This window comes from Hyaena hyaena, unplaced genomic scaffold, assembly GCF_003009895.1.
Source record: "Hyaena hyaena isolate Hyena2069 unplaced genomic scaffold, ASM300989v1 scaffold_16, whole genome shotgun sequence".
Lineage (NCBI taxonomy): Eukaryota > Metazoa > Chordata > Mammalia > Carnivora > Hyaenidae > Hyaena > Hyaena hyaena.
This window is the reverse complement of record NW_024080650.1, coordinates 6,101,966-6,126,160: the sequence shown is the minus strand read 5'-3', so window position 1 is coordinate 6,126,160 and position 24,195 is coordinate 6,101,966. Positions and strand designations below refer to the sequence as shown.

The window sequence follows — 24,195 nt, the reverse complement described above, 5'->3', positions numbered from 1 at the left end:
GGACTCAGGTTAAGTGACTAGCCCAGGGTCATAGAGCAGGTCAATGATAGATCTGGGATTTGAATTCTAGCAGATTCCAAAGCCTCATGATACACTGTCTACATGGATATATGTGTGTGTGTGTGTGTGTGTGTCCATTTTACACATGGTGGTGATACCATATATATACCTTTATAGCCATTTTTTAAACACCTCAATAAATAGGTGTGCCTGGGAAGCTCAGTCGGTGGCCACAAGAGAATGGAAAGCCAAATCCCACCGCCATAAGTCACAAAGCATCTTTCCATTTGCCCAGGTTGTGATAATGCGGGATTACCACCATGACAACGTGGTTGACATGTACAACAGCTACCTTGTTGGCGACGAGCTCTGGGTGGTTATGGAATTTCTAGAAGGCGGTGCCTTGACAGACATTGTCACTCATACCAGGTATGTCTCTTCATTATCCAGACAAAAAGCTTCCAAATGTTTATTATTCTTCTCCAGGGTAAGTCCTCACTGGCCATCTCTATGGACTCTTTATAAACTGTAAGCCCTTGGAAGTCAGGGAATAGGATGCCCTTTCTTCTTTATGTTCCTTATGTGCCTGTTGTAATATCATGTATGTGTAGTTCATTCATTCAATTAACATTCTATTCTCCTTGCACTCCAGAAATTCATTAATACACAACGGTTTAAAATCAGCTAGCTGCTGAGAATGGGCTTCTGGTGCCAAGTAATAAAATTTCCCATTCCTACATATTTTTTTAAAAAACTGAATTTCATTGTAAGTTGCCATGCGATTGCTATGTGTTCGTGCCACCAAGGGTACCTGGGTAAGGAGGAAGCAGGTGGAAGATTAGTCAGAGTTTTATGCCATAATAAGAAACCTACATAATAGAAATTCTTCAATTCTGTTTTTAAATAGTCTTGCAAGTAACAATGGTTAATTGTCATTGTTACCTCTGCTACTTTCTTCCCTGATGTATCAGTTGTGGTCATTTCATGAAGTGTTTATTGGTCACCTTTGATGTGCCAAGCTCTTTCCTGAGTGCTGAGGATACAACAGTACAAATTATCAAGGCTCAAATATATTCCATCAAGGAAGCCACAGGTTAGAAATAAATATGTTATTATACCTGTGCAGAATTAGAAAGATGTATAAAAGTAGCAAAGAAGGATACCTGAATATCTCTAACAGGGAGAGTAAAGAAAGATTCCCAATATAAGTTGATAACCAAGATGAGTGTTGAGAGAAACACAGGAGTTTATTAGGATGGCAGGTGGGAGGTAAAGGGCTTTGAGGCACAGTATGTGCTAAGACAGTGTTCCTCAAGTTTCAATGTGCATATGAATTGCCCGTGGGTAATTTAGTAAAATGCAGATCCTGATTCAATAGAAAAGGGCACAATACTCTCTTCTAAGAAGCTCCCAGATGACACCAATGCTCCTACTTCATGGACCACCTTGGAGAAGCAAGGTTCTAAGGAACAGACATATTTTTTTAAAAACCACATTACATTTGGGAAGCTTTAAATTTGTTCTTGGTAGTAAATAAAGCTCCAAAGTGTGGTGAGATCATTTTCAAGAAGAGAGGCATTGAATGTTAGCTGATGGTGCCTAAATCATAAGTGAATTCAGATGAACCATGGGGGGAAGCAAAGTAGCAAGAAGGTATTGGGAGACACTGTGAGGGACAGAATAGGCTGCTGTTTCTCCACTAAAATCAGATGATGTGTCCATTGTGACCCCTATAGCTCTCAGTCTGTAGTAGACTATCTAAAAACAAAAGAACATGAGGGAAGACACTGAAGGTTTATCACCAACCTTTCAGATGGCAGATCCCTATTGGTATAGATATAAGACACAACCACCCCAAAACATATGTAAGATCATCTTAACTTGTAGAGGAAAATATACTGAAGAAATCTAGGCATAAGGCAAATGTGACTTACATCTAAATTAATACTAATATGTCTAAAGGAGAGGACTTTTTTCTTGCCCTGGAGAGCTTCAGACATAGCTATACATGTCTTTCTAGAGCTCTCTCTTTGTTCTTATTTTGTGTCTCTGGGATCCACTTAAGAGCTAGCTTCTCTGAAATCCATTGTGTTCTCTAATTTTCTCCATCCAGTTTTGTCAATAATTTTCCAATGAAGGCAGAGTAGTTCCAGAGAGCAGGGAGAAGGTGTATGTCAAGGAACACTGAATATTTGGAACTTGAAATCCTTTTAATTCTAAATTTAGACTTTAATCCTTAAATCATTCAAAGAGTTTTCTGTACAAGACATTTAATAAATGCTTTATTGAATGATTGATGAAATATCTAACCCCTTGCTACTCTAAGTGTGGTCTGGAGAATGGCAGCATCAATATCACCTAGAAGCTTGTTAGAAATGCAGAGTCTCAGGCATTTCCTATGCATACCAAAGCTTTAGCCCTCCCTAGCATCTTGTTAAATTATATCCTACTGATTTCCAGGGAACATAAGGTTCTAGAAGACAAAAGAAGTGCCAAGCACTTCATACGTTATTAACTCACGTAACCTTTATACACATCTCTACAAAATGGAGCCAGGATTTGAGTTTGGAATTAAATCCAGAACTGAGGCATCTTTACCCCAATTCAGGCTTCCTTCCTGCAGAAGTAGGAAAGTGCAGTCTTTCTACAGTGGGTCCTGTATCAAAATTTCAAAGCCATTGAATTCATGATCAGTAGCATTTGTCACATATGCCATTTGAAAGTGATTTTTCAGTCAGTGATGGGAGCTCATATTCGATTAAATTTTGTTATAGTTGACCTGTAAGTAATCTGTATACCTGCTTCAAATAACTTGAATCTCATGGACTCCAAGAAAAATGAATTTTATTAGAGAAGGTGATTCTTGCTCATGAATTATTTTTACTGTGTATTTGAGCTTATCCCTGCTGACGATGCTCTAAACCTCTGAGGGCTTTGCTGTGGGCCTATGGGAGAGTTGCCATCTGAAAGCAGTCCAGCACAATGACCAGTCCACTCATACAAACCTGAGAACAGAGAAGTTGTAGGTTTCCACTCCTCCAGACAAGACCATTTCTTTTTGCATGCCTTTGTAGGAGACTTTGCATGCAATGTAGGATGCATTGCTGGAAGAAGCCTCTTTGAAGAGAAGGGATATCCATCCACTTTATACCCTCAACAATCTCCCGATTGACCATCTCCTTGGATTTTACTTTGAATCCTAATTTTACTCAGCATTTGCTGACATCAACAAGACTGAAACAAATTCAGGGTCATCCATTTCCTTGTCCTGCTGAGCTAAGAGTTACTTGGGATTATTTTCCAAGTCAGTCCTTAAATTTGGGCTCTGGTCAGTTATACCCCCTGTCTCTCCTGACAGTGTGCTCTGTTTGTATGATGGTTTGCTTTATGAGCTCTTTCCACATTTGCTCTTTGGTCTAGGCTACATACTCTCTGTGAGAAGGAGGAAGTTTTATACCCAGATGAGTTAGCCAGATGCCCCCCTGGGTCATTTTAAGGGCACTGAGCAGCCCCTGCTGTGCAAATAATACTTCCCACCTGGTTCCTCAATGGCTGAAAAGCCATTCGTATGAGTTGCAATGTCAGTGTGATGCCATGGGGACTTTTTGGGTCTGAACTCAAAAACAGGTGGGATTAGAATCATGATGTGGTCATTTTCTTAGCTGTGCGACACCTTGGGCAGGTTACTTGACCTCACTCTCCTCTGAAACCAGAACCCTTCTTCAGAAGGGTAAAGCAATGAAATGTGGGAGCACATCTCCAGTGCCGTGCTTGCCTTTCTCATTCCCAGATCCTTTTGTTCAAGTATCATCCATTCACGCTTAGTTATTAGTGACTAACTAACCCCAGTTTTCTTCTTGATGGAAGGACCTAAGGCAACAGGGATCTCCAACTCCTAGAGGTAGGGCTAATCCTAGGGCATTTTTGAAATCCAAAGACTGTGTTATCTGAGTCCAGCATTGAAGAGAACCATAGATGTCCCCATTTCCCAAGATGAGGAAAAAAGAGACCAGAGGAAGTTAAAAGAGCTTGGTCAAGGGCACCTAACAGGCATACTTGGAACTTGTTGCACTCTCTCTGTAGGACTCTGGAGGTTTGTCAATACCTAAGGGATTACCCATGAAAACCTAAGGAAATAATTTTCATTAATGACCCAAAAGCCAGCAGTTAGGGGGTCTCTTTCCTTTGTCTTATATTTGGTCCATGTCATTGTCAGCACCAAGCCTTAGGTTCTGGGAGTCAGATTCTAAGACTTCTTTGTCCTTGCCTGTAGATTTTCCAAACATGGGCTGGAGAGTGTGGACTGTCACAGTAAAACCAAGGGAGCTGCCTCTCTTGATCATTTCAGAGATGTTCTTAAACCTGTCTTTGCTCCTTAAGTGTTATTTCCTTTCTAGAATGAATGAAGAACAGATAGCTACTGTCTGTCTGTCAGTTCTGAGAGCTCTCTCCTACCTTCACAATCAAGGAGTGATTCACAGGGACATAAAGAGTGACTCCATCCTCCTGACAAGTGATGGCCGGGTAAGATTTCATGTTTGGCTTCTCCAATGGTTTATACCTCGTCAATTTGTCTGTCATGGGCATCATCCTCCAAAGAACACTTTCTCATAATTCGATGTTTCCTTGCTCACAAGTCACCCACTGCCCTTCCAAGAAGGGTTACCAAAAAGGAAATTACCACTCTCTGTATCATCCTGTTAGTCAGAATTCTCTGATCTGACTTTGATGGATAAATTTCCCCTTTAACAATGAGTGTAGGAAGTAATAGAAACTATGAAAATTTCTTTTCTTTTTCTTCCATGTTCTCCTTTTTGTTGGAGGAGAAGAGAGGACTTTTCTGGGGATTTGTCCACCCTATTTGTGGGGTTGTGCATGTCCATATATCTCTCAGAGTTCCTGCAGGAAACACATGACAAACTCCAGCAGACAGCTTGAGGAGAGTTTAATAAAGGTGTGAGCAGATGTAGCCAAGTCATGAGAATTAGTGTGGTACTCTAGAGTGGAGTCCCACTCTTACTGTCCCCTGCCTGAGGGAGTGAGGCAGGGAATTGGCTACTGGAATCTGAAAATAGGGATTGTTGTCTAAAGAGTGACGCCTGGAGGGAAGTCTGATCTTTGGTGGAAGACAGACCATGGTAAATCTGCAGGATGGGAGCTGGGAGGATGAATGTTCAACCTTACTCCATTCCATCCTTCTGGTCACCTACTAGTGCTCCCCATTGGCTGAACCCAGTCAGAAGCCATCAGTACAGTCAATACAGGTTGACCTCCCAGAGCTCAAAGAAGGGAGGAGAATAGATCTGGAAAGGCAAACAAAAGATATCCATTCCACTAGCTTATCCCCAGGCCCAGATTTCTGCATTTCCTATTACTACAGCCTGCTCAAGGGATTCTGCTGAAACTCATCAGCCACATTGTGTTACAAAAGGATATAGAATACAATAGCCAAGGGAAGAAGAAGTTGACATTTCAAGGCAGTCTTAGTTAGATGGAAGAGTTTGAAGCACATAATTTCATCATCTAGGCCCTTTTAACCTCCAGGAAACTACCCCCAGAGGTAATGGCCATGGCATGCAGGGAGCCAGCTGTCCCTTTGATATACCTGTCTTTTAAAACTCAGCAATATCAGCCATGTGGAAAATGTTCATGTTGCATCAGAATTGCCCAGGAATGATCGGAGGGCAGCCAGGGGAAACTGCCTAAGCACTTTGGCTTTTTTCAAGGGAAAAGATGGTTTTGAAATCTCTTTTGTTTTGAAAAGAATGTCAAGTTTATTGTGGAAAATTCAGGAAATTCAGAAAAGTATAAAGGACAGAATAAAGATCACCCTTAATGCCATTTCCTCTGTTTCCTCATATTTCTCTGTATAACATACTTGTAAACTTGCAAACTTGGAATTATTTTTTAATGGGCATTTTTAAGTCCTGCTTTTTGCATTACTGGAGCTGAAATTTTTTAGTTTTTAATTATTTATTTTGAGAGAGAGAGAGAGTGAGAGAGCGAGCAAGCTCACAAGCAGGGTAAGGGTGAGAAAGAAGGAGAAACAGAATCCCAAGCACTGCACTCATGGTGCAGAGCCTTATATGGGACTTGAACTCATGAACTGTGAGATCATGACCTGAGCCGAGATCAAGATTCAGATGCTTAACCTACTGCACCACCCAGGGGCCCCATGAATTTTGCTTTTTTAGAAAAAGAGGATATGGGAGTATGCATTAGTCAGCTTTTGCTACATAGGAAACCATTCTACATATAGTGGCTTAAAAGGACAGCCATGTATTCACTCATAGTACTGAGTCAGCATTTGAGCTGCCCTCTGCTGGAACATCTCATCTCTGCTCCATGTGGCATCAGCTGAGCTCGCTCTCACAGTTATGGCCAGCCGGCTGCCGATGGCCTCACTCCTCCCAGCACTGGCCATGTGTTCCGCATCTCCCAGCAGACCATGCCAGGCTCATTCCCACGGTGCCTGTGACGAAGTTCCCAGGAGCAGCAAGAGAGGCGAGCTTCAGTGAACACTTTGGAACCCTCTGCTTATATCTTGTTTGCTAATGCCTTTGGGCAAAATAAGTCACACAGTGAAGGCTAGATGCACGGGATTGGGAAGTAGACTCTACCTGTTGATGAGAGAAGATGCAGTCACATTGCAAAGGGACGCGGGTCCAGGGAGGAGAAGGGTATGTGTCCATGTTGCACATTCTCCCAGAGAGCGGGGGTGCTATGGGAAATGGGTTGGAACCTTCCCCTGACTCAGTTAAAGTACTTACGTGAGGTCCCATGACCTCAGAACACAATTTGCAAAGCACTGAATTGCCCCACAGCTTGGTCCTGGGACTGGTGCTTACAGAAAGAAAGAAAAAGATGGGCAGTTTCAAGCCAGGCTTTCTGGAGGCTGATGACAAAGGCTTCATTGCTGCAAATACATGTCAGGTGTCAAAATCAGACATGAGACTAAGACGGCTCATTGCCTAATCAGCTTAAAGATCTCCCCTCCCCACAATGTATAAAAGGTTATTAAATCATTCAGTGTCATTCTTGAGGGCAGAAGTGATGCTTCAAGCATGGCCTGCATTTCTGTGTACCCAGCAGGAGCGCTCTGGGAGCTGGCACGTGGTAAGTTCTTTTAGTCTTAGGGGTTTATTCGCTCCCTCCTTCCACAAGTACTCGCTGAATATCTGCTCTGTGCCAGGGGAAGTTCTAGGTCCTACAGGCAAACAAGGCAAAACCACTACTTTCATTAAGCTTTTTGGGGGCGTGGGGGCAGGATAAATCCACAAATAAAATCATCTCCAGACAGGCGGTGATAAGCACTAAGTTTTCTAAAATTAATTGAAGCCGAGTAAGGCTATGATAGAAAGCAGTGGAGGTGTGTGGGCAGAGAAGACCCCTCTGAGGTGATGATGCTACAGCAGAGACTGAGGGAGTAGGCACTATCACTGTCAGGGGTGAGAGTGTTCCAGAAGAGGCAACAGGCAGCACATGCTGTGACTCTTGGCCGTGTTGCCCAGAGCGTGCTCATTCACGTTTCAGAACAACACACAGTATTGACTCCAGTGGGCTTCTTCAGTTTCTGTAGAGAAAGGAAACCTTTTTTTTTTTTTTTTTTTTTTTTTTTTTTTTTTTTTTAATAAAGAATGAGAGCTGAGGGGCACCTAGGTGGCTCAGTTGGTTGAGCAGCCAATGCTTGATTTCAGCTCAGGTCATGATCTCTTGGGTTCATGGGACCAGGGCCTGCATAGGGCTCTGTGCTGACAGCGTGGGGTCTATTAGGGTTCTCTCTTTCCCTCTCTCTGCCTCTGTCCCCTCGCTCATCTCTTCTTTCTCTCTGTCCCTGCCTGGCTTGCTCACATGCTCTCTCTCTCCCTCTCTCAAAATAAGTAAACTACTCAAAAAATTAAAAAAAAGAATGAGACCCAAGATAGAGTGTGGCTACACCAAGAAAATTTCATACTGATTTGTTTTGTACTATTAGAGCATGAAGTTTTGTTGTGGAGAAAACATTCTCATTTACTTGTCATTGTTGTAACTAATCACCCCAATGCTTAGGGTCTTAAAAGTTACTTGCATGGCCCTGGAGGTTGGCTGGGCTCAGCTGGCCAGCCCTACTCTGACTTGTGGTGAGATGCTGCATCTAGGTTTCCTCACTTACATGTCAGGTAGTAAGGGCTGGCTGGTGGCTAGGTACTCAGCTGAGCCATCAACCAGAACATCTACAATGTGACCTCTCTCTCTGGGTGGCCTTCTTCACAGCATGGAGTCCAGACTTCAAGAGTGAGTGTCCCAAAAAAACAAGATGGAAGCACTTGTGGCATTTTTTGACCCAGCTTCAAAGTCCCCTAATGCCATGTGCACTGCAGATAGAGCGTTTCCAGTTCAGGGGAGGGAATGTAAAATCCTTCCCAGTGGGAGGAGGATTGAGTCATATGGTTAGAAAAGTTCGTGGGCTAGAGAATATGATTGTTGGCTTTTTCTGGAAAACATTGTCACACTACCTATATACTAAGTTTTCTTGTTGGGAGATGTGCAGCATCATTCATTAACCCTTAGAGAAGTACAAATTAAAAGTAGGAGATGCCACTTCACATGTGTCAGAATGACTAAACGGAGAAATAACAATAATACCCCTCATTCATACGCTGCTGTGGGAATGTGAAATAGTACAGCCCCTCTGGAAAACCATTCCTTTCAAAACTAAAAATGGACATATCATGCAATTGCATTCTTAGGCATATATTCTAGGAAAAAAATGGAAACTTATTTTTACACAGAAACTTCCACACAAATATTTAGAGCAGTTTTATGTATAAAAACCCAGAACTAGAAACAACCCAAGTGTTCTTCACAGAGTGAGTGGTCAAACAGACAGATTTGTCTATACCATGGAATAACACTCAGCAAAAAGAAACAGGAATGGACCGGTGATACATGTAAGAGCCTGGATGAACCTCAAGGAAATTGTGCCTAGCGGGAAAAAAAGCCAATGTCAAAAAGATGCGTGCTGCATAATTCCATGTATATTACCTTTGTGAAATAACATAATTAAAGAGATGTACAGTGACTTAGTTGCTGCAGGGGGGAGGGACTGCAGGGTGACCGTAAAAGGGACAGCACAAGGAGTCTTATGGTGAAGGTACAGTTGGGTACCTGGAGTGTGGTGGTTGTTACTCAAGCCTACAAAGTAACAGTTGCGAAGTATATACACACCCCCCATACTACATACATAAATAAGTTCATGTCCAAATGGTTACATCTGAACAAGCTCTGTGGACTGTATCCACATCACTTTTTTGTGTTGATACTATACTACAGTCAGATAAGATGCCAGCAGTAGGGAGGACTGGGTGCACATTTCTGTGCAACTTCTTATGAATCTAGAATTGTTTCAAAATAAAAAAAAAAACTAGAGATAGTGAATTGCTCAGGTTTTGTTTTTTTAAAGGATACATCCTTTCTGTCCTCTTCAAAGACTAGAAGGGAAATTATTCACTATCCAGATTAAATCATTCACTCTTATTCTATGGCAGAAATAATGTCTTGTGAGTCATCAATTCATGTTAAGCAAGGGGGGATGTGGTATTTGGAGTTTGAAAGGGAAAATAAATAGAGTGGTTGCAAGAATTACATGAAGTAATCTGGGTAAAATCGGTCAGAAGTAAACCAGGTACAAGGTAGGTGCTCAGAGAGGATGGTCTCCCCACCTTTTCAATTGAGAGTTAAATAAATGTATCTATGATCTCTCCTTGGCCCAAGGCTTGCATTTGAGAGATGATACTTAGGAGCCACTAGACAGTGAGTGATTTAACTTTTATCAAATTCATTGGCTAGAATGGAACTCAAACTCATGACCTATTAAGCCCAGTGCCTATATTGAAAAGGGACATACACAGTGATTTTCATAGTCCTTTTTTTTAACTTTTGTTTTCAATGTTTATTTTTGAGAGAGAGCACATGAGCAGAGGACAGACAGAGAGAGAAGGAGACACAGAATCTGAAGCACACTACGGGCTCTGAGCTGTCAGAACTAGAGCCCGATGTGGGGTTTGAACTCAGAAACCATGAGATCATGACCTGAGCTGAAGTTGGAGGTCCAACCAACTGAACCACCCAGGTGCCCCTATGGTCCTTTTATTTTAATGTTTTATTTATTTGAGAGAGAGAGAGAGACAGAGACAGAGCGTGAGTGGGGGAGGGTCAGAGAGAGAGGGAGACACAGAATTTGAAGCAGGCTCCAGGCTCTGAGCTGTCAGCACAGAGCCTGATGCGGGGCTCGAACCCACAAACCCTGAGATCATGACCTGAGCTAAAGATGGACACTTAACCAACTGAGCCACCCAGGTGTCCCATTTTTTCTTTTTTTAACTAAAATTGGATTGCCACGATTTAAGAATCAGGAGGTTTCATAGAAAATTTCAGATTCCCGTCTTCCTTAAAAAAAATCTAAGTATCTGGGGCATCTGGGTGGCTCAGCCAGTTAAGCATCTGACTCTTGATTTCAGCTCAGGCCCTGAGCTCACAGTTCATGGGATCAAGTTCCCAGTCAGGCTCTGCGCTGACAGTGTGGAACCTGGCTGGGATTCTCTCTTTCTCTCCCTCTCTCTCTGCCCCTCCCCTGGTCTCATGCACTCACTCTCTCTCTGTCTCTCGGTCTCTCTCTCAAAATAAATAAACATTAAAAAAAATCAAAGCATCTGACAACACTGTGCTTGAATTCACACATGGCAATAATGGCGGTGGTGTGATGAGGGTGAATAGCACCTTGTAGGATGCTGTTGGTGCCGTACCCATATCTTCCCTGGACTCCCTGTGTCAGTGCTCACTAGCTCCACCTCCCAGTGCCACCACTGGCATCCCTTTTCCTGGGGACTTTGTCTAGCTACTGCAGTCTGTTCTCCCAGGACACAGCAGGCTAGAAACTCTATAGAATTAATGTTCACACTCCCTAGCAGCATCCCAGGATCAAGTCAGGGGAGTTGCTGTAGAAACACCCTGCCCTCTTGTCCTTGCGTGGACTAGCTCTGAGGCACATGTCCTATGGGCTCCCAGACTTCCTCATCAGGAGCAAGCTCTAGTTCCCACAGCGGCAACTAACACTTGACAGGCTGCCTTCCCTTCCCTGCTACACATCTCCATTTCACTACCAGTGTTTCCTGTGTCTCCCCAATAAATGACTTGCACTGAATCCTTGTTTCATGGTGAGCTTGGAGGGGGAGGGGGCTGAACTAGCACAGCACCCAGAGATAGTGTAATGTGTCTGTACACTCTCTTTCACAGGATTTAAAATGAGGGTAAAAGATAAAAAAAAAAAAAGTCCAAGATGGCATCCAGGGCCTTGTGACTGCTCCACACACCCTCTACTTTGCCCTGACAGTGAGCCGGAAGTTGGTGTCTCTTCACAAAGGGCATGTACCCCTAGTTTCCCATAGTCTCCACCCGACCCATTAAATTCATTGATAATTTGTCTGGCACTTTTAGGCATTGGAGTGTTTTTGTCTCTTGAATAACTAGAATTTTACAATTAGAAGACCTGAAGATCATCTCTCAGAAGCTCTTTCTAAATGAAGAAAGATGGAGCATGTTCCATTGCTTGCATAAATTCATTCCCACAGTCTCCTCTGTGTCCCCTCTCTTCGCTGCTACTCCACAGAGGTGACTTTTCCTACACAGGAAGCACAGCCTGACAAGCCAGGACACTGGTCTGAGTCCTTCTCTAATACTGTTGTACAATCCTGGGCAAGCCCCCACCCTGTCCCACTTTGTCAGATAATGGAGAAGCCAGATGGGGCCGCTGAACTGGTCCACCTTAGCTGTTGTGATGGCCTCCCTCTCCTCTCTGGTTGAGGAGTTGAAGAAGCTGGAGACACCTTCATCCATCTGGCCTCTTCTATTACCCCTCTCTGTTCCTTTGTCCCTGGGCCATTTTTCTTCTTAAAACAGAAGATCTGTCCAACTTTAGTGAGCATAAAACCACTGGAGACCTTGGCCAAAAACCAAATTCCTGGGTCCCCATAACCAGAGATTCTGATTCAGCCCAGACTAGGTGATATCCAAGAACCTGCATCTCTCCCAAGTTCCCAGAGGGTGCCAACGCTACACAGTTTGAGTACCATTGCCTTATAGGAAGTACCCAGGAACCAAGCACAAAAAGCATCCATCTGTTTGCCTAGCAAAGACCTAGAGCATATCCATGAATTCTTTAGAGAGCATGCAAAATTTACAAAATGAGGGTGTTACCTTCTCTTTTAAACCTGTAGCTATCTTGTAGATAGACTCTTCCCCCAGCCACCACCCATGGTTTTATGTGGCCCCTGATTCCTGGCCAGGGCACACTGAGATGAACAGGATCTCAGCTTCAAAGAGCAGCTTTGAGCTCCGAGCTCTGGTTTCTTGTCTGGCCTCTGGGGGAACAGGTGACATCTCCTCTCTTTTAGGAGTTGGCTATGTGCTAGCTATAGTTCTCTTAGCCCAAGTGCATTAGTGAGACAGCGTGTTTCCTAATACACCATGTTGTACAGTTCTATCTGAAATAAGGCTCAGTGTGATTTACTGTGAAGATCTCCCTACAGTACTTTATTATACTCATTACTTGAGTTCCCATTATCTACTTGCAGATTTATTTGGATGAGTGTTGTATGCAATTATGTTCTTTTAAAGAATTTTGTCTTTTATGTCCTGGGATGAGTAAAAAAAATCATGTAAAAGCACTTACACTTCTACAACAGAAGAAGAGGCCTAAGCTTCTTAGTGTTCAGTTTCAGTTTTTCATCTTACATATTGTCAGGGAGATAATTATTAGTCTGGCAGGTTTGGGGTTTTTTTCTTATGCCTAGAAGAAGAAAGCCACACTAGAAGTATTAAAAACTGCCAATACCAAAATTCTGATACATTCACATTCTTGATTCAGATTTCTTAAAATCTACAGGCAAACAAAATGCTTTGGCGAAATTGTTCCTCCCTCACTGTATAGTAGGGTTGCAAATTTATTCACACTAGAGCTTTGAAAATAACCACTCATGCACGCGCAATCAGTTATAGTTTTTCTGCTTTTTTTTTTTTTTTAAATGTTTATTTATTTATTTTGGAGAGAGAAAATCCCAAGCAGTCTCTGCACTGTCAGGGCAGAGCCCGACACAAGACTCAATCCCATGAGCCATGAGATCATGACCTGAGCCAAGATCAAAATTCAGACACTTAACCAAGTGAGCCATCCAGGTGCCCCTACTGCCTCTGCGTCTTAAAACTTCACAAAGGTCCATGAACTAAAAAACAAACAACAACAAAAAAACCCCTCTTAATTCAGTCTATTAAATTTAGTCTGCTTAAATAATTTAAACATTGTCTTTCAAAAGTCAACCACATTATTATAAGCTTTAACAGATACCTTAGAACCTCAATCTTTCAGATTTGGTCAACATCTACTCCATCTTCCTACCTCCCACCCTCTCTTTCTCAGAGAATCAAGGAGAATAAGGGACAAATGTGGCTTATGGGAACCCAAAGAAAGGAATATAAGACCTATCTTTTCCTCTCTGGTCCCTGCCTTGACATAACTGGCCTCTTCTGCTACCAGGACTGGTTACCACTGATGATTTACAGGTCCCATGGCTCCTGACCTTTTCAGGAGGGTGTCTCTGCAGCATTTCACAAATCCAGCCTCTTTCTTCAAGTCTTGAAAGCCATCCTGAAGCTCCTCATGTCAACCATAGGTTTGTGCCAGGCACTTCCTTATTCCCTCACTGAGATCTGCAGGAGCTTCTAGACCTCTGCACAGTAGACCAAGACCATGGAAGCCAGAAGCATTGCCTAGGTTCACTGTCACCCAGTCTCTTGTGCTGTCTTCCCCCAGAGGCCATAGTGAGCAGAGCCAAGGCTGATGTTCAGCCAGTGTTCACCACTATGTCTATACCCATTATTAAATTTTACAATATTTTCATGTTTGTTGGTTAATAGGCGCTGTTTCAAGTCATTATGACAGCCCATTACTGGGATGCCGTTGCCTCATTAAAGATGGTGAAGCACCCAAGATAACTCCAGGACACAACTCAAACTTATGTCTAGATTCCTATTGATCTAGATGATTCTGGTTATTAAATATTTTGAATACTACCTCTGAACACAGATATATGTGGCTTCTCCTCCCCATTGTTTGTTTGGGGATGTGTGCTATTTAGATATTTCTAAAGGTCACCACCCTCTGCTTAGGTGTGGAAGTGATGTATAATAAATTGGGACACTGCTCTTTGTCTTCTTCTGCAAATAATCCCAGACTAAAAGGGATGGAGTATAGTATTTTCACTTCTCTGAATCGTAGTCTCCTTTTACAGTAGGCCAACAAAGATTATGGACCAGCTACCATGGCCACAGGGCTCTCTTTATACCACATGAGAAACCAATGATCTGACTCATCTGGGTTTGATGCTTGATATGCCAAAGCAGTGGAGAAAAATCGTCTCTCTATTAAACCAGCTTTCTCTAGCATTCCATATGGAGCATTCCAGTCTCTTCCCCCACAAACCACACCACCACTAACCTTGACCTGATTAGAGAGGAGATCATGAACAAGGAAATAGGAAAAGACCCAATAATTTCCAAAAACTTACCCCGACTTCATCTGTGTTCCAACTTTGATTCTAGAAACAACTGTCTTCAGTAAGTCCATAATGGTTTTAGAAAAAGTACCAATATGTCCTCTACCGCACAATCCACTATCATATTTGTATGTGTCATTATAAAATAAATCAATCTAGTAACATGTGTTTTTTGGGTATCTACTGTTTTCCCAACTTTTAAGGAACATAGTAAAGCTTCACAATTAAGAGGTAGAACTGTTGTTTCTGAGGACTGTCATCTCTAGCTGGAGGAATAAAATCAGCATCTGAAAATAGTTCAAGATTGAGTGAATGCTAAATTCTCTCACATCTGGAGAGGGGGGAGATCAATATGGGCTCCTGAGAAAAATTCTGGAGGAAGTGAGAAATGGCCAGGGCCTTGAAATATGCTTAAAAATTGAGTATACTTACCCACTAAGATTAGGAAGTAGGCAAAAATGTTCCTATTCACCTCTCTTTTTCAACCTCATACTAGAATTACTAACATATGCAGTAATTCAAAATAAAGAATAATAAAAGTTATATATACTGGGAAGAAAGAAATAAAACTGTCTTCTTAGATGATATGAGCATCTATGTAGAAAATCCAGAAGAATTGACAAGAAAAACTAAGGCTACAATTATAACAAGGTTGTAGGAATTCTGGATTTAAACAGAATTCCATCATTTTGCTACTAGTAATGAACAAGTGGAATTGGAAATTAACACAGTGCTGTTTACACTAACACGCTAAGATTAAACATCTAGGTGTAAATCTAACAAAATACTCAATTTATATGAAGAAAACTACAAAACAGTGATGAATGAAATCAGAGAACTAAATAAATGTAGAGGTACTCCATGTTCATGGATAGGAAGACTCAGTATTACCAAAATGTCCTTTCTTCTTGACTCAATCTGTAGATTCAACGCAATCCTAGTCAAAATCCAAGTAAATTATTTTGTGCATATTGACAAACTGATTCTAAAGTATGTGTGGAAAGGCAAAAGACCAACACAATAGCCAACACATATTAAATAAGAGCAGAGTCATGCAAGACTACCACTGCCTGTCTTTAAGACTTACTAGAAAGCTATAGTCATTGAGAAAGTGGTATTGGCAAAAGAATAGACAAATGGGCCAGTGGAACCAAATAGCCCAGAAATAGACTCACATATAAATAGAGTCAACAGAACTTTGACAAGGGAACAAAAGCAATACAATGGACAAGAGATGGTCTTTTCAACTAATGGTGCTGGAACACTGGACATCCACATGCAAAAAAAATCTAGACACAGACTTTATATCCTTCATAAAAATTAATTCCATGTAGAAACATATACTTGATGGAAACATAGGTTTTGAAGGGAAGAGAAAGGTCTGCATTAAGCATGGGAGGAAGAAGAGTACCCAGCAAGAGCATTTTAAGGGTTAAGACCTGAACCCTAAGAAGCCCAGCCTTTAAGGTGTAGGCAGCAGAGAGAGAGCCAAAGAAAAAGGCTGAAAAAGTTCAGGAAGTTTTAAAGAGAATTAAGGGAGAATTTGTGCCATAGAGACCATACCTTTAGTTTGTGAGAATTTTTACTTTAAATGCCCATTCTGAACCATTGTTTTCTTTGTGTGTATTCTGTCATCACCACCAACCCTAAGTGGCAGTCCTCTTCAGTGAGGTCATCTGAAGTTCAGACCAAGTCATTAACAGGAATCACAGCCCCCACAAATAAACTGAATCCTGGCCTTCTGGAGTAGATAAACCTGCAGGGTGCCTAATGGTGCAGTATGGTCTTAAGAGTAATCTTTAAAGCTCTGTGCAAGAGTTTTCAGGATTTTTTTTATGACAACTAAAGTAAATAATATATATATGTTGGGTCATTAGGATGACGACCTTAAACCCGTAGTACAGTGCTGACATCCAGTTTTTACACCCATATTTCTACCTACACTGATGTTCACATTGGCACATTCAATTTGCTGTGAGCAAAAAAGGAAAACAAAAAAAAGAGCCAATACTCAGCATCCTATAGAAATGGGGTCTTGCATTAATTCAAATACAGAAATGGGGTTGATGATTTTAATTCTCTCATGGTACTTTGAAATCTTTGTTCAATGCAAAACAACCTAAATTGCAGCAGTTTGTACAAAACTCACATGAAGTTTACTTACACTATGCCATCACCTGTATATTAAATTGTTATAGTTGTGGGTTTGAATTTTCACCAATGTGTTGTCTGGAGTGCAATTTGTAAATTTTTCTGGTTCACATTTGCAAGTCAACCTGGTGGGGCCATGAGAGGTTTTTCCATTAAAATGGATCGTGCCTTTTCAATAAAAGGGTCTGACCACTTCCCATATTTCCACGGCCTGTTCATGAGACTGTTTTGTTTTGAATTTGAAATTTGCTTTCTCCATCTGGAAGCCGGTATTATTAGATTGTTACCTTGTTATATTCCTTTCCTTTTCAGATAAAGCTATCTGACTTTGGTTTCTGTGCTCAAGTTTCTAAAGAGGTGCCGAAGAGGAAATCACTGGTTGGCACTCCTTACTGGATGGCACCTGAGGTGATTTCTAGGCTACCTTATGGGACAGAGGTAAGGGGGTGACAGTCATTGTTTGGGAGTGGTGGGACAGGCTTAGGGATTCAGTGGTTCTGAGAGAGTTAATGACCATAGATCAGGGTGAGGACTTTGGACTCCACCTTTGACCCCATTCACTAGACTTGTCACAGAGGAGGTTGTGGCAGGAAAGGGACTGACCATCATCCAGGAAACTGCCATGACATTCATCCAGAGGCATTTATTGAGGTCCTAAACAGACACTGAAGGTGGGGGAGATAGAGCACGCAAACTCGGATTCACCCTCCATGACAGACACACACAAAGCAAGGCAGTGCAACCTGAAAAGTAGCCAGAGATGCACAGATGAGCAGGTGTCATGATTCAAAGGCTAGAGGGACAGAGAACAAATGTTTTCCCATAGAAAAATATATGAATATGATAACATATTTTAAAATATGGCACAACTTCTGTTTCCCTTGGAAAAGAAACAATTGCTCATAGTCTATTAAGGACAAGGTTTGGAAATATAAAAATGAGGGGCCAGAAGGAGTGGAGGAAAAGCCTCCTGGGAGGGAGTAGCGTGAGTGAAGCTCTGAGACATGCAAGTCTACACACACGGCCACAAGGAGTCCGTTCCGGCCAGACGCACAGCGTTTCCACACATTATGGTGCAGAAGGCGATTCTAGGAGAGGAGAAGCGTGAAGACGCAGCACGGACCAGTGAACTAAGGATAATGGCAGAAGTGAAGGCAGACTCTGCTCACTTTCCTTGTTTGCTTGCCCTTGAATGAGCACTTGCGGTCCCAAGTGCATAAATTCTCAGTGAAGATCACATCAAGAGTTATAACAGGAATGCAGCTAACTGATAAGAGGTGTAATGAGGCTGTAACAAGGAAGTGGCCGTAACTGGGAATTGATAGCACAGCTTTGGCTTCTCATTGTCCTGACTTCCCATTCTTTTTTTTTTTTTTTTTTTTTTTTACAAATAGTTTATTGTCAAATTAGTTTCCACATAACACTCAGTGCTCATCCCCAAATTTTCCTTCTTCTTTTCCCATCCCCCCTCCCCCCCACATCCATCAGTCCTCCGTTTTTGTCAGCATTCAAGAGTCTCTCATGGTTTGCCTCTCTCCCTTTCCCCCACCATTTCCGCCCTTCTTCTCCCCCTTGTTCCTCCGTCAAGCTCCACCTAATCCTCCTATACGTGCAAACATATGACTTCCCATTCTTTACACGAAAAGAATTGCTTGTCATCTCTTCCTTTTCTTTTCTCCACTCCTTGAAAATGGTTTTATAAAGTAGGGTGTTGTGCATGCTGCTTCAAAATGATAAAATGCAAAGGAAAGAACTCCACAGTAGGGAAAGAGGAAGTATTTTTAAAAATAAAATTAATAAAAGGATCAGCATATATCATGTTGCGTAATGTAGCTTTTTGCAGTTTGTTATGAATATGTCACCTGCCCTTTTTTATGGTTTTAAATGCAACTTTCTTCTCTATGCTCATAATATAAAACAAAACTTTGGGTGTTTTCCTCATCTGCCCTGAGAGGCAGGTGACCACCAACATTAAGAGTTTAAAAAAATTCTGAACTCCTGAGCTCCAGAATGTTAAGGTATTCATGTGTACCTAAATGGCATAATCGTTACTGAAGTCGCTTTTAGAAAGGATATGAAGACCAATAGCAAAATCTTGGTAACTCAGCAGTTCAGTCTATAAATCTGTGTTGTAAATTTTGAGTTTGCAAATGCCACATTAATTTATGAATGGATGCAGATCTGTTGGGTCCCCTGGACACCATCCAACATTTCAGAATCTTCTCCTGGCCAGATATAATCACTGGACTGTCCCCAACAGGTGGACATCTGGTCCCTCGGGATCATGGTCATAGAAATGATCGATGGTGAGCCCCCTTACTTCAATGAGCCCCCCCTCCAGGCAATGAGGAGGATTCGGGACAGTTTACCTCCAAGAGTGAAGGACCTACACAAGGTGAGAAACAACATCTGTTACTGAAGTTCAAAATCATTCTTAGCTTCTCCAGTCTTTCTGTGGTTTCAAAGACTGGCCTATCCTGTCCAGAGTAGATCCTGGTTTATGGGCTTGGACTTTGGAATTCGAATCACTTGTGTTCAGATCTCTTCCTGTTCACTTATTAGACTAGCCACTCAGCCTCTCCATCTCGAAGTCTGTCTGTAAAATGGGATAAAATTGGGCCCTCTGTTGTAGGGTTGGCTAGAAGAGTAAACCAGGCATTCCACAATAACTCCCTCTCCGAGCACCTGTGACATACTGGAGACTCTCCTAATTACTGGGGATATTGTAGCACAAGATCTCAGGTTTCCTGAGTCTGATAGCCTGTGTTCTAGTCGGGGAGGCAGATGGTAAACTACAAACAAATGAAGGAACAAAATCATTTCAGAGAGTGGCTTTCTCTACGAAGCAAATAAAACACTGTAATGCAGGGGAGTATGCAGGAGAGGAGATTCGGAGCTTGTTTAGGTTAAAGGGTGAAAGAAGCCCTTTCTGGGGACAAATCACCTGAACTGAAATATGAATGGAAGGAAGGAACAAGATATGCAAAGATCTGGGAGAAAAATGTGTGAGGCAGAGGGAACAACAGGTGCAAAGGCCTTATGCCAAAATGGAAAGCTTCTGTGTCTGAGCAAAGTGAGCCAGAGGAAGGGAGAAGACAAAACGTGTCAAAGAGATGGGCAGGGGCTGGATCATACAGGCCATGAAGGGCCCGGTTAAGAGACCAAGTAGGGTCTTTCCTGTTTCCCAAGGATTGCCAGGTAGGGTCCAGCTCAGAAAAAATGATCCTGAGTCAAAGATCCACCTATTCTGGGGCACCTGGGTGGCTCAGTTGGTTAAGCATCAACTTTGGCTGAAGTCACGATCTTGCTTGCAGTTTGTGGGTTCGAGCCCCACATTGGGTTCCACACTGATAGTGGGGATCTTATGTGGGATTCCTTTTCTCCCTCCACTCTCTGCCCCTCCCCTACTTATGCTTTCTTTCTCTCAAATAAATAAAGTTAAAAAAAAAAAAAGAACCACCAACCTAGGAGGGAGGGACAGGGCTTGCTGGGAGGAGCCATTTCCAGGAGATCATATAACGCTAACCCCACACAAACCTCCCCTCCCCTCTACCTCATGGTGCTGAGAGGAAGTAAGGCAACCTTTTAGGGGGGAATTTCTGTCTTCCTCACCCCTAAGTCTTAGAGAAGAGGTTCTAATAGAATCACCCCTATAGTTGTGTGAACTTGCAAACAAAACAAAACAAACAACAGTAACAACAACCAGGAGACTGGATCAAACAGATTAAAACCTCAACTGCTTTGGACTAAGTTTAAATAATTAAAAGTGGCTAAAATAGCATGATATCAAAAGGGTCCCACATCCAAAAAGAATGGTGTCATCTTCAACATCATCTACAAGAGTAGCCTTAATCCTAACGGTCAAAGACTAGACATTGCCCAAGGTTGTTTTTCAAATGGATAAATAATATGTGGTACAACTTAACAGTGAATGCTACACAGCATTCATGAAAAAGAAGAAAGATTTTACCACACACATCAGGGATAAATCCCACAGATGCGGTATTGAATGAAAGAAGCCAGACAGAGGAGACGTGACAGTATACATCTCCATTTCTAAAGGACAAAAGAAGCAATGTTAATTTATGCTATTAGAAGTCAGGAAAGTGGTGACCCTTTGTGGGGAGATGGGTATTAATAGGAAGGGTGCCTGAGGTCAGCCTCTGGAGTGGTAGAAATGGTCTGTATTTTGATGGGGCTGGAGAGTAAATAAGTGTAAATATAGAAAAAACTACTGTAAAACATACACTTCATATTTATACATTTGAGTGTATGTAAGATATACTTCAAAAAGTAAATTACAATAAATTACAGAAAAACATGCTGTCGGGGGTGCCTGGGTGGCTTAGTCGGTTAAGCGTCCGACTTTCGCTTAGGTCATGATCTCGCGGTTCGTGGGTTCGAGCCCGCGTCGGGCTCTGTGCTGACTGCCAGCTCAGAGCCTGGAGCTTATTTCAGAGCCTGTATCTCCCTCTCTCTCTGACCCTCCCCTGCTCACGCTGTCTCTCTTTCTCTCTCTCCTAGAAATAAATAAAAATATTAAAAAAAAAAAAAAGAAAAACATGCTGTCTGTGTCAGGTAACCTTACAGAAGCTTGTTTGTCTTCAAGAAGGGGGAGTCCACAGCCTAGATGGTTGTAGTTGTTAGAAAAATAAAACTATTCCATGTTTATACCACATTTCATCATATGTGTGTCACCAGTGCCTATAAATGCTGTTATTTCTATTATTATTTGATTTAGCTAATAGGTTGTCATTTTACATTGCCCTGTCATTTGCTCATATTATTTCAAACCTGAAGATTCGAGGTAAAGAAAACATCATATGTTAATAAAGGCAGTGCCCGCTTTTTGCTTGCCTAACTTCTTTCTTCTCAAGCTGACTTTCTAGAATTCGATGTTGTTTGATAGAATGACTTAACTGGGAATTGGCTGGGAAACCACTCTAGGGGAACTGGTTGGGTTTCTGTGTTAGTCCTCAAGATGGAATCTTGTGTTCTCACAGGTTTCTTCTGTGCTCCGGGGATTCCTAGACCTGATGCTGGTGAGGGAACCCTCGCAAAGAGCCACAGCCCAGGAACTCCTTGGACATCCATTCTTGAAACTGGCAGGTCCACCATCTTGCATCGTTCCCCTCATGAGACAATACAGACATCACTGAGCAAAGGATTCAAATAGGTGGAAATGCTGGATGAAGACATAAGGATAATTCAGGAGAACATGAGGAACATGAAAGAGGCTTGTGGACTCTACCCAGCTGATTGGTGGGACAATGTGATGATAGGCAGGGTTCAACAGACCAGGGCATCTTCTTGTGTCTTAAATAGGCATCTCTCCACTGACAGCTGGCGTGATCATTTGGAACAAGGCTTTAATAAGTCATTATTATATTTTTCAGGCCTTCATCCAGCAAATCAGAAGGACTCAGTACAAACTCCGTTATGATATATCCTAGCCACATGCAGGGTAACGCATAGGATTTTCTATATTGAAAGAATACTTTTCTGGCAAAAAAAAAAAAAAAAAAACAGAAAGGAAAACAAAAAAGCACTTTTTTCTTAATGGTAGCAGTGTAATGTATTTTGCAATGAATTTGTAATTTTTCTGTACGATAGTTTTGATAATTTATAGTACTTTGATGTCACGTAGCCATTGTATCAGTTGAAGTAATTGTTTACTAGCAGGAGTTTGAACAAAAGCCTTTCCTACTTTTTTATCCCTTTCAGAGAACCAACGATTCTTTAGGAACTTTGAATACTGAATGACTCTCAATCACCGTCAGCTTTAGTAGAATATCTTTCATATCTTAACAAGTGTCTTATGTGATGGAGGAAGAATTAAGAGTGATGGTGATGGAGGCGCACATTTCACTTATCCAACCAAAAATAATAAAATAAAATTTGAGCCACAGTATGCCACCATGCTACTGCTTGGGATAAAGCTAAATATGTGGAAAATCAAATTTTCCTTCAAGGCTGTTAATCACAAGCCAACGTTTGCACAGCAGGGTGGTCCCCAGAGTGCCCTCTCTCAGATAGGTACGGTGTCCCCTTGTGGCCAAATTTCCCTCCACGGGAACAATTTCAGTGCTAGGGTCATTGGACTCAGTTCCCCAAATTGAATGTTTTAAGTAAGACTGTGAGAATTCCAGTCTCACCAAGGGAAAGGAGAGAGAACAGGGCAAGATGTTTGGGTTCGTTTGTCACTGTTTTTAAAACTCTGTATGCTAGCACACCAAACTCTTGTCTGTATTTACCTTTGTACCGCGGTATTAATTGCTATTGTTCATGTGTTGTGCTGGAAGTCAAGGATGAATTAGGAAGAGGGTATCTTACCAGGTGTGCTCTGACTTCAGTTGTGACCATGTTATAATGTGTTTCCGACATAGGAGAGATGTACTGCTGACTAGATCTTCTTGAATGTTGATAACAATGAATGACTACTACAATACATTTTGTGTTGCTTGTTGGATGAATTTGCATGTTAATTGTAGGCCAATATAGATTTGCCTTTAAAAACTCTGGAAGAGCTACATAGTCATCATTAGTTTCTATTATTTATGCATCAGAAAAAAAAGCCATTTGTTACCAAACTGGAAAACCAGAGGCTTTTCCTAACGACTTCACATACAGTAACAAAAAGGAATTGAAATGTATGAAAATGCTCTGGTTACTCTAGGCATAATTAAGAATTTTTGTAATTAATAGGTTGCTAATTATTTATTATAGCTAAAAAAGGGAAAAAAGGCGTAAAATGACCTTCTACAGATTAGATTTTCAGTTTTTCCCCCTAAACTGGAAATGTCTCACCATAAATAGGATCTATACTTTTGTTTCATAAAACATAACAAAGCAATGTTTTATGTAAAATATTAAAATATTGATATAAATATGTACGAATAAAAATCTAAATCCAGAAAATGGCCGTCCTAAAAGTTCATGGGACAGATTGTATTAATTTAACCAGGACTATGTAGAAGTAGAAAGAGAAAGAAAAGCTTTTTTTAATGAGAACAAATATTGAAAACCACTGCAGAAAATAGTGGATTTTGGATTCCAAACATTTTCAACAGTGTAATGAAATTTTCTGTAATTTTCTTATCACTGGGTATTTTATAAATATTCATTGAGTTTACCAAAAGTTACTGTAGCTTAAAAGGTTTTGTGAGCACTAACTATTGGCAGAAACTGCACTTGCAAATAAAAATAAATGTTTGCCTTTTTCCCATCGTGTTATTAGACCATCTAGTGATTTCCCTAATTTGTTTTCTTGTAACCAAGAATGGTTTCTTTATGACCTTGAGGAATGCACATGAGTTAGTATAATGCTATATGTAACATCATGATGATATGAACCAAAGATAAATATTCCCATCCCCAAAGTTTATTGGCAGTGTAAGACTATGGTAAAGACACCACAACTGAGAAAAAAATGACTGAATTCTGGAAGGCCACATGC

At 41.5% G+C, this 24,195-nt stretch overlaps 1 protein-coding gene across 1 annotated transcript in view; it reads left to right on the top strand.

Moving 5' to 3' along the window:
• PAK5 (p21 (RAC1) activated kinase 5) overlaps positions 1-23,956 on the top strand; it is a 115,551-nt gene extending 91,595 nt beyond the window's left edge. Inside the window, exons 4-8 of the mRNA XM_039224428.1 lie at positions 296-429; positions 4,398-4,524; positions 17,052-17,177; positions 19,000-19,134; positions 21,743-23,956. Coding sequence (XP_039080359.1) covers positions 296-429; positions 4,398-4,524; positions 17,052-17,177; positions 19,000-19,134; positions 21,743-21,898 — 678 coding nt within the window. The 3' untranslated portion in view covers positions 21,899-23,956. The remainder of the gene's footprint in view (positions 1-295; positions 430-4,397; positions 4,525-17,051; positions 17,178-18,999; positions 19,135-21,742) is intronic.
• The last annotated feature ends 239 nt before the right edge of the window (positions 23,957-24,195 follow it).